Source organism: Danaus plexippus, chromosome Z, assembly GCF_018135715.1.
Source record: "Danaus plexippus chromosome Z, MEX_DaPlex, whole genome shotgun sequence".
NCBI classification, from domain to species: Eukaryota; Metazoa; Arthropoda; class Insecta; order Lepidoptera; family Nymphalidae; genus Danaus; species Danaus plexippus.
In genome coordinates this window covers 9,095,827-9,107,862 of record NC_083559.1, presented here as the reverse complement: position 1 = coordinate 9,107,862, position 12,036 = coordinate 9,095,827, and the positions used below count along the sequence as shown (strand labels likewise).

The 12,036-nt window shown below is 26.3% G+C and overlaps 2 protein-coding genes across 2 annotated transcripts in view; one reads left to right on the top strand and one right to left on the bottom strand.

Moving 5' to 3' along the window:
* LOC116777707 (glycerol kinase) overlaps window positions 1-12,036 on the bottom strand; it is a 160,495-nt gene that overhangs the window by 137,005 nt on the left and 11,454 nt on the right. The window lies entirely within an intron of this gene.
* Window positions 1-12,036, top strand: part of LOC116777708 (gamma-aminobutyric acid receptor subunit beta-like) — a 29,994-nt gene that overhangs the window by 12,012 nt on the left and 5,946 nt on the right. The window contains exon 2 of the mRNA XM_032671393.2: window positions 10,856-10,956. Within this exon, the coding sequence (XP_032527284.2) occupies window positions 10,856-10,956 (101 nt within the window). The remainder of the gene's footprint in view (window positions 1-10,855; window positions 10,957-12,036) is intronic.

Genomic DNA, 12,036 nt, shown 5'->3' with positions numbered 1-12,036 from the left:
TGAAATAAGTGCTTATTATAGAATTAAATATAGCCATTATTGAGATACAAAAATTAAAACGTTTTATTATTATATACTTAGAACATAGAAATTTTCTTTTCGTTAACAAAGCTTAAATAACATTGGTAATGAATTTTATATTGTATATAATTTTTAATTTGGTTAAGATGTTTATAATTATTTTATTTGTATATAAATTTTCTTATCCGGTAATCAATTCATTATTTTTATGAAACTGACAAAAACAATTTTTACATTTACATTTAATAAAACAAAATATTTACATACTAGAAGTGTTTATAAAAAAATATATAAATTCTCAATGATTTACTTGAAATTACTTTAAATAATGGGTATGAACCATATTAAACAGAATTATTTCATTAATTCTATAAAAAGGTCGAATAAAAATGTATGTAATATTTGACATAAAAATGATATGTGGCATAAAATTCAAAGCGACAAGATTTTTAAAAATATAATAAACCGATTATTACTTCTGTTCGGCTTTACCAAGCATTAATGTCAATCACTTCCTACAAAAGAACGTTTTATGAGTCAAGGGACTTAAAAATAACTGTGTCCTTTAATTGTTAGCTCAAGGTAACATATTTCAATAACCAATATATTTATTTAAGATAAAATTTGAGAACATAATATGGAAGTATTGTTTTGTGTAGTTTAAATCAAATCGGCCTAAAAAGGGACACTAAAAAGTGGAACAAATAAATGTACAGAACGTTAAGATATTGGTATTTCATTTAATTAATCAGAAATTATTTAAAATAAATTTTATTATATTTATTTTAAATAATTTCTGTTTAATTTAATGAAATAATAATTCCTTTATGTACAGTCCATTTATTTAATAATATAAAATTTATTTTAATTAATTTCTGATAAAGTAGAGTTTATTTTCAATAATTTTTGATAACGGTATTTTTCGTAACAAAGAGTAAATAAAGGAGCAACTCGGAATATCCCGTTCGAAATCACCGTATTTTTTGGTAATTTTTTTGTACATTTCTTTTTAACCAGTATTCGTCTAGAATGAAGAGACAATCGCCAGTTGAGAAGGGGTAAACTTTAGAAATACTGGACCGATTTAGATCGTATTTGAGGTGAAAGTTGTTTATTTGTCAGGAACTGGTGTGGAATAATTTTTGTTAAAAAAATTCCAAAAAGGATATCGTATTCAGATGAAACCGTCCAGTAGTTGCCGAAATAGCTACGGTTTTTTAGCCGCCCTCCCTATTTCTCTAGGATGCCATCATCGAATCTTTGTGTTCTTATCAAGAAACAACTTTTCAGATATGTACTTTCTCATAAAAAAATTAACGGTGAAATTCAGAAACGTTAACTTCAATTCGGTGACTACCCAAAATTAAATATCATGGACTGCCCATTATAATAGTTTGTATATTTTTTCACCTTTTCTTATTGTGAATGTGTATTTTTTTTTTCTTATTTATTTTAATTACGTTTATATAAAAATGCGTGTGTACATATATATTTTTTGTAACTTTCTTACTCAGGAGTTTGGTTGATAATAAATTTGAAGGTAAAATTGTAGTCTCAGAAATTTTAAGTTATGCTATTTATATTTTTAAAGTATCCAGTAAAATTCCATGCAATTAATTATATATCAACAGTTGCTCAAATTCGAATAACCGGATATTTTGAAAAGCAAAAAATATTTTATCACGCTCACATTCATATATATATATATATATATATATATATATATATATATATATATATATATATATACAAATGCACTAACGTGTTTACGATAAACCATACAGGTTTATTAAAAATTAACCTCTCCTTTATCTACTGTGTATTATTTTGTGTTATAAAGGTCATATTTACTAAAAATAAATCATCAAGATTTTTTGATAATTATAGTACAAACCTTAATTTTTAATATGTCGGAGTATTACTCAGTTGTCATTTCAAAAATATACTAGATTAAACTGGCATATTTGCTCTTAGTTAAATTTGGGATGTTGGAAGCTTGGATTGGATTGGAAGTCATTAAAAATAAACACAGTAATCTAGTCTCCCATGACGCATATATTTTCTAGTTAGGACTGAGGTAATATTGTTTATAGATTTTTTAAATTTCCAACAAAACATTTTGTAATGTATAATGGAGTGGACCCATAAAGAAAAACGAATCGATGTGATTGATTTACATAAAGTAGTCATAAACCAAACAAATTTTTTAAAATCCTCTAAAAACTAGGTAGTAGCTAAACTTTCAGTACTGGGCTATTAATTGGTACAGAGAAACTTTCACCATTTATGACACAAACATATCGGGCTGGCCACGTAGTATTTGTACAAAAATACGATCATAACTTAAGAGAAAAAAATTGAAAAAGCCTGTCCAAGGCAAAAGTTTTTAGCTTTAGAGATGAACATGGCACCTAAAACCATGTCATGTATTTTAAAATGATCTTGAGACTTGTAGTTTATAAGAGTCGTCCAGTTTATTTCTTAAGTGATAATTTGAATAAGAATATTTAAACGGTATGCAAATGGTGATCCTGTAAAAAAATTTTTTTGAGAAAATTTATATTTTTTAATAACAAAAAATTTATGTTAAAAGCTTTAAAGAAGCTTCTTAATTGGTTAACAGACTACAACGAGGTTATTTTCCGATTTTAGTGATGGTTTCGATGGATGGTCGTTATGAAAGAGTGACAAAGACATTTTTTTATGAAAAAGGCATCAAATATCGGCACAACTTTGTCAACATATCATTCTTGAGAAGGTTATTAACTATCTTAATAACATCATGCTTAACATCCTAGAACAGTCTTTTCAGCAAGACACGGCATCGGGGGTGAAACTCGATCCCCTCAGTCTGGGTTCTAACCCAGACTGAGGGGATCGAGTTTCTAAATTAACAATCCGAACAACATCAGAACTGAATTCAGTTGGCCTTCATCTTCTCCTTTTCCTAATCAGCTTAATTACAATTTATAGTCACTTTAAGCGACTAGAATTTTAATAAATTGTAATTGTCAACTGCAAATCTTATCTTGCATGTTATTCTATGGAAAATAAGAACCAAGCAAAATATTTAATTTTGATTATTTCATTTCGTTTTATTTAAATCAAATAATAAAAAAATATGATTTGTAAGAAATTATATTATTTAACTGGATGACCATTAATATAAGTCAAATAGGAGTTTCTTACTTATCATTGCACCCAGCTAGTTTGCTATATACAGTCCAGTAATTTTCATTTCACTACGCGTGTGTAGATTCCTATTTTGCTCCATAAAATAAAAGAGTAACATTTTTCCCATCGTGCAACTAGAAACTTTAAATCGGTTGAATGCTGCTTATTTTTAAAGAGCTCGTCTATTTCTGTCGTACAAGTAAAATTGCTTCGTTAGAGGTAATAAGCAAGGAACAGTTAACCTTTTTATTTGCATTTTAAATGCAAATAAAAAATATTAAGAGATGAGATATAAGATTTAAAATCTTAACCAATTATTTATTTAACTTATTAAATTTAAAAATGACACTGACTTAAAAGGATATTTGAGAGTTTTCACATGTGTTTACACCATCACCGATAAAGACAAACTTTCATTTTTGTATTTTTTGTTATGTATTGTGCTGTTTCCTGTAAGAGTAAGCATTATATTTTCTTATGCTTAAAAGGAATTTGGTTTTATAATTTCTGAAATATTTTATATTGTTAAAGGCTATTAAGATGAAGAAGAATCAAGAATGTCTAGAACACTCAGTGGGTACCTCAATCGAGGGCCCTCTAGCTGATTAACCCGTCGCCCATTTTTTATTTAGGACTTTGGTAGTTTAAATACAAACTGATGATTTTTGGAATAAAAAGCGAAGTGAATTGTATTTACCGGTTTTATCAATTTATTCTAAATAAATTATATTTTAACTCCAAATTGAAAAAGATTTTGTATCATTTATTGCTTTTAATTTGAAAGGCCTTAAAAAAAAAGCTTCATTTGTGACTTACTTAAAATAAATTTATTTAAATTTTTTGGATATAATTAAGAACTAGACAAGTATATTTACTTGTTAAAATCATGATTACATTTCGTTTTCGTGTGTAAAAATTGTCGCTTCTTCCTTTGAAAGATGTAGTATTCAATAAAACTAATGATTTAAGGCTAAAATTCGAGCAGCTATCGAAATTGTTAGGTACCCTTCAAATACTAGAGCAGAAGTTTGTAAAAAAAACTGTTTATCATTATAACCACTCATTTCCTATATAAATAAACTTAAACTTTTCGTATATCTACATATGTGCCGTTATAGACTTTGATATTACTAGAGACCCGCAATTCCTTCAATTAGTTAACGACTAAAGAGTTTTATATAGATTTTTTTTACACTTATGATTATTATTAGACATATCCATAAAACGAGTGATATTTGATCAGTGTGCTTTTGATTCCGATCGATTTTATCTCTTCTGCGATTGTGAGGTTTAAGAATGTTTAATCTTTCATTGTAGTAAAAATATATATATATATATATATCAATCAGTAGTATTGTTGTGTGTTAAATAATAATATTATAGAACAATGACATTTCTTTTGTGGACATTAGGTTTTTAATACCCTTTGTTCTATGTATTTTTTCTAATAATTTCACAACGATTAGGAAATTATTCTAAAATTATTCCTCTTTGTTTACGCTGAAAGATTGTTTTAATCACTGGATACGTATTGCTACAGTGCTTAACTCTACTTATATTAATCCATTACTTTTAATATCTTGGAGTAAAAGAAAACGGGCTCATTTTACAAAAAGCATTTCTTCTGAGACCTTTATTCAACAGCTGGTTAAAGCCTAAATAGAGAACGTCAGACAAAAATCTCTTTACAGAAAGTCATGATGTTTTTGACGACGAACAAGAATATAAATAGAGAGATTTTGTTAATTTTATTTTAAAAAAAGACATATGGAAACTTTATTTGAAATAACCCACAAGGTAAGAAAGTAACGTAATTTTTTAATATTACAAAAAATTAAGGATTTAAAATATATATGGAAGAGCTTTATGATATTTAAATAATTAATAATGCAACGCAATCAATGTATCATAAATATGAAATGTTCAGAGCGAGGTAGAAATTAAAATAAAAATTTATTTTCATTGTCTTCTAAGCATCGATTATAAATGTGATAAATGAAAATTGCTGTTTTCAATTGCGTAAATTTTCAGGATCTGATTAATACACGTACCATAATTACCTGTCGATTTAAAGATCCAATAGCGGTGATAATGATTGTGGTTTTATAAGGTCACTATCATTGTGACCGATAATTCAAATTAATTATTATATCATTATTATCTCTTTCATAATTAACATTTATTTAGTTAATAGCAAATGAGTTATGAATAGCTTTATTCCATAAGCTAAAATGAACTATTAAACTGCATTAGAAGTTTGAGGTAACACTATTAGCGGTATAATAGTTGAAAACTATATGTAGATTTATCCTTCCGTATGTAAACATTTTACTTGATGAAACATCTATGAATATATACAGTTGAGTTAGAATAAAAAATTTTTGGTAAAAAATATAATATTTATATATATATATATATATATTAAATTGAGCTTCTTACTGAATAATTACCTAATAAAGCATTTTATTATTTTGGAAAATATTTTTGGACATAATTTTAATTGGGTTAACATGTATAATTCCACAGAAATCCGAAATGAAAGAATTTACAATTTGAGATTTGAGTTGGACAATACAAAAGCCGCACACAAAGTTTGCTCTGGATAAGTCTAAAAATATATGAACTGAATATGAGTATAATCAAAATTTGGAGCGATGCAAAAATATTACAAAAAGTGTTTTAAAATAAAATTAATATGCATAAAATGAATCACGATGAAAATATTCTATGATCGATCGTTATCATGAGATATATTTATATATATATATATATATATATATATATATATATATATATTATTTTAAGGATGCGATAGAGATAGATGACGTATATAATTTTTATTGTTCTTATAACTATTTGCAACAGGATATTTTGGGAGCCTACCAAAAAACACCTAACAATTTTAAAAAGTATACCAGTTCTTGGAAATGTATTTACTAAATTAATTCGGTTCCACTATCAAAACTAATACAATATTGTGATCAATTTGGGTTGCATGATATGTTGTCTATGGCGCTTAAGCATCTCGTGCTATTTCTATGAGGTCAAACCTTTATACACCTATTATGACAACAATATTATTGCAAATATATCCTAAATGTGAGTGTAGATATATATATTAATCTTTATAAAATACATATTAATAAATTTATTGTAATAGGAATATTCTTCTTTATTCAAATGTTACGGAAATAAATATTACAATGAATTTTTTCCAAATTGTTCAACGTTTGATTGAGTAACCTATTTAATTATCTTACCTTTACTTAAGAAAACTATGTTGATAGACATATCATTTGCTTAAGTATAATTTGGAACAAAAGTTGAATTTTTATTCGTAATGTGCTTACTTTTCATAATATAAACACTTGGATCGTGTGACAAACTTGTGTCCTAATTTGGAAACATGGTTCAGTTAATTGATATTGCAGACCAGTTTCTAAAGCTATCATGTCATCCGACACGAATATCAAACACTTCTAAGTTCACCAGTTTAAACATATCGATTTCAATTTACGTCCACCGGAAGGCAAGCGTTCACAAATTCACACACCTCCACTATGGGTGTACATTTCGTCGCACAAATTGTAAAAGATGCCTATATTATGTTAGATAGAAAAATGTCTCCTTTAGATTTTTCATTTTCATGTCAAATTAACAAATCACAACAGTTATAAAAACAATAATAGATACTTGAATGTTAATTTATTTTGAGTTATGTTTCGTATATTTCACACGCTTTTTTATACATTTTTTTCTACTATTGTCTGAATTTTGCAGTAATATAAAAATATAGTATTTATATCACTTATTGTTATTTACTGTGGCATTATTATATATATTTTTTTGTATAGTTTTTCTAACAGTCTATAAGTGTTAATAAGAAAATATTCTCTACAAATTAAAACACAATAACCTATCTCAAAAAATATTGTTTTAGTTCTACATTTATACAGAATAATTCGGTAAAGACGATTTATGTTTTTTACACGGAATGAAAGTGTAATAAAATTTATTTATCTAATTACGAAAATATACAGCATTTAAGTTGTAGGAAAAAAATTAAAAAGGCATTGAAAACTTGTTTAGTGAATAACTATTACATATCTATAAATGCAAAAGACAACGCTGTTATAGAGCCATAAAGGAATCGAGCAAAACATTTTGACTGCAACAGTCCCGTAAATTGAATCTTGTCATATGTACTTGTTTTAAATTTATCAGAAATTATGTTAAAAACCTAAAAATACAAAGTATTGTTTAAATTGTATTGTAAAGTGCCTGTTTCAAGCGTGTTTGTAAATTTTTAATTTCTTTGTTATGAAATTAAAAATTAATAAAAACAAAATATTATAAGCATATTATTCTTTTTATATTTTAAAGTTTTTATTTCTTATTTAAAACACGCTTCTATAGCAACTGGACTAAAATAAGAGAAAAATTTGTGTAGTGCTTGATGCCCAATCACGTAAATAATAATAAATTTAAGGTTAATTAATTTTGATAAAAAAGTTATTAGATATGAATTGATACGAAACGAGTAAAACTAAATTATTTCATTTCGGAAACATTTTTTTCTGGTACCCTAAAAATATTCCATTAAACCACTTTAAAAGTTTGAACTCAATATTTTCGAGGTTATACTTTCCTAGAAAATATATTTGTTATCGGAATAACAAGTAAACGAATCTCAAACAACTTTCAATTTCGAGATAAAGCATTCTGATTTAATGTTTGGTGTACTTTATAGAAACGGTTTTCTTTATAATTTTTCTTACATATATTTATAGTTTAAGGTTTGAACCACTTTCCTTTATACTGACATATACGTTTGATTGACTGACATTTCAGGAGTAAAAAGTGACAGGCTTCTTTTAACCGCTTACAACAAAGAAAGAGCACGTATTTTAATATATAGAATATTTCAGTTACATACTTTTCGTTTAATGCAATTGATTAAAGATTATATATTCATAGTAGATAAGTAATAACATTCAATGACAAAAATTATCAAAACTGTGAAATTGAATATAAAATAATGAATAATTTATCATCCGTATATTAAAGTGTTCCGTTTCAATATTCTGTTGTATGAAATTTTATTATGATATGAATATATTATTAAAATTTTATAACAATGATGTATGTATTAGTTTAGTAATAAAATTTCTGTTTTCAGTTATAGACAACTGATTCCATTTTTTTTTATCGATTTGACTTTGATACACTCTTAGAGTAATTTTAGTTTTGAGGTATCCGTTTATTTTTAAGAAACATTCTGGATCTGTTGAGATTTTAAGAGGTTAGAAATAAGAATGTATAATAAAGTTTATGTTACTTTTATAATACACATTTTTATACGAATAAAATGAGATTCAAGAAACCATAGCACTTCGGTAACCCCCATGAAAAATGTTAATTTATTTTCAATCTTCACTTTAAATCAGCCTTTAAAGGAGTTGTGCATATGAACATACATTTATGAGCAGCTGATAAAAAACAAAACTTAAAACAAAATAACTCTATGGATTCTTACCCATGCATAAAATTAATATTGAGTCGTATGTATTTCTCATTTTTATTAAGAAAAAGGAAATGTTTCAAGAAATGTCGCTTTATTTAACATATTTATATGTTCAAAATATAATAATCAATTATTAATTAATATACATATATCAAAATAATATTATTTTGTGTATAAAACAAATGTTCCAAATAATTTGGGATGAGACTTAGTAAACTAGACAAAATAATGAAATTAAACTCCTAAAGGCGTATACCGCAACATACATACGTATTTATTTTAACAATTTCTAGGACTTGAGGTAAAACATACTTTACACATACTTCTTTCTCTTAACATCGGCTCCGTCATAAATTTAAACCAGAAACCAATGGTAAAGATTTGTTTATTATATCAACGTATTGAATAGCATTGAAATTCATTTTATTTTATTTATAGTTTTAATTTATAAATTTAACATTGTCCTTGGATTTTTTCTGCTCTCAGAATATTTTTATATCTTTGTTCATATAGCGGTCTCGCAATATATTATACTATATGTAATAAGTAGTAGTTAAAGTGATTGTTTTTGTTTTCACGTGTAAGCTCTTTATGATGTGTGTGACAAGTAAAATATAATTTATAAACTCAACCCAACAGTTCAAAAAGGCAAAAACCTAGAAAGTAATATAACAATAAGTCTAGTCACGTAAAGAAAGTTTTTGTTAGCAGTTTTTTAGTTAAGTTTTTTTAAATTTTTTGTTGTGATTTTTTCGTCTGGGGTCAATTATTTTTCATATCTGTCCTAATTTCATATATATGTAAGGATTTATTTTAATCTAAATGTATGTCTGTTATCCAACACCAAGTAGATAAACCTTTTATTTGTGTTCATTTTATACATGTACGGATTAATTAGTAGTCCTACAACTTAGAACAAAAATGCTGGTAACTGTGATAAGTTTAAAACTTTTTTTGTCTTTTATTCCATAAAGTGCAAGAAGGTTTAAAATCATTTAATAAAATAATGACTTATAAAATCATCAATTGTATATTGAATATGAAACTTATTACCATGTTGAGATCCAGTTAAAAACCGGCCGAGTGTCATTTAGATTTGCTCGTTTTTGACACAAATTGGGCAAGTGATTTTTTTGACTCCATCAAAATTATTTTAAATCTATTTCATTATCTATTATGCAAAACGGCAATAAAAACAAGTCATGTGTTAATATTTAAACTGCCTAATTATTACGGTTCATGAAATGCAGCCTAGTGACAGATCGAAGGAAAGACAGGGGGGATCGCTAAAAGGATACCATTTGTACCCTTTAACTCAGATACTAATTAAAAACACCCAGCATACATATCAAGGTCTTGGAACAAAAGGGAAATAAAAAATAATAACCTCCGTTATTCCAATAAAGCTACAGTGTACTTGAAAACTACTCTGACGAAGTATAATAAATTTAAAAACATATATTTTCACAGAACTCATCTCGAATTACATAAAGATATGACCTTTGATAATACTAAAATAAAATAAATTTTACACAACTCACAGTTTTTTTCAAGTATCGATGTTCTCTCAATAGGCATATTTTTCAATAGCTGGCATTATAGACTTTCGGAAGTGTGCCTCCAAGCGACAAGGCAACACGTAATATTCTGATTATATATAAAACAAAATGAGCGTCAAAGGTTTTATTTAAATATACTTTTGAGATTCAATTAATACTTTTTACTACGTGCTTAAATGTAAAGCAAGTTCTTAAAACAAACATGAAAATCTCAAGCATATATTTATACAAACGTTTCTACTTCATTTCTAAATTCATACTAAAGGTTTATTTTTAGTTTTTAAGTAAAGTTCTAAGGATCTAGAGAGAAAATATTATATTCAGAGAAGACAACTAATTGAATCATCTGTACAGCCATGTTACTTTGAAAGACTACAATATAATCATAAATCGAAATTTAAAACTTTAGTTAACTCGTCTTGAAAACCCTTAGAACAAATGTTTATGAACAGGCATCTTAATTTTTTTGATTTTATGTAAAAACTAATACTTTATAAATAAAAGTTAAAAACAATCAACTGTGGACATTCCTTGAACGTCAGAAATAAACAATGTAAAGGACGTCTTTTTGTTAAAGGGGGGCCGGCGGAGGGGGAATGTTTGGTGATGTCAACATTTCAGCAATTTTGGATTCTCTAAGCGTAAGCTATGACAAGAGAGTACGACCAAACTATGGAGGTTAGTGGATAGTCTTGTTAACTTGGTATAAAAATGCTTATCATATATTTTTACACGTACATATAATAATATTATATTATACCAAGCCGAAGCATTGCTAATCAGCAAATATTTTAAAAATTCTAAAACTTAATCATATATGATTAAAGTATTTTTAAATTTATTTAGTTATAATTTATGTTTCAGGGATGAAATATTATTATTTTTATTAAAGTGTGTGTAATTTTGTTCATTAATATAATTATGAGTGATTGAAATTTAATGTAAAAGTTACATGTAACAAAAATACACTCAAATAATAAATTTTTTGAAAACTAATATTTTCTTACAGGTACACGTATTTTATGTTGAAAACTAGAATAAGATTGTTGTGGTATTTTATTGCGCTTTCTTGTGTTGATATAGTAAAGTTTGTTTTTATTCAAGTTTAGATGGATCGATATTGATTGGTTTTCAGTCATGATGAAATAACAGAAAGGGCTTTAAATTAATGACGAAATTTAATATATGTTTTTGACTACAAATCTAAGAAAATTCGATCATGCCGTCGCACCTTTTATATGATATTGAAAATGGTTCCCGGTTACTCTCTTGTATGTTAATGTATTGACATTTTTAATTTATTTTAGTCATCCATAATCTATTGTCATTTTATTGTATATCATGTATTTTCATCATTAGTTATAATAATATTAAAGCATCTATGGAGGGGCATTATAATAACCTAAATGTGTCAGTAACATTCCTGCACTTTGTCTATGATTTTTGTTGATATTTTGATTCTTTTATTTCCAACAGTTATTCTTTTTAAACAATAACATATCTTTAATCAGTTTAAGGATCCTAATAAAGAATAGATAACCAATGCAGTCCTCCTTTCTACCCTTGTTTTTCAGATTTTTTCTTTTAAGCTTAAGTTTATGTTTATGTTACGTCATTTTAAAAATACCCTTACTAACTATGGTACAATAATTATTTATCACTTTTTAACCTTATGTTCGTGTTAAAAGATTTGTTTTAGTCCTACGGCTTTCTAAATAAGGTCATAATTTAAAAACTGTAACATAAAGGTAATATAGA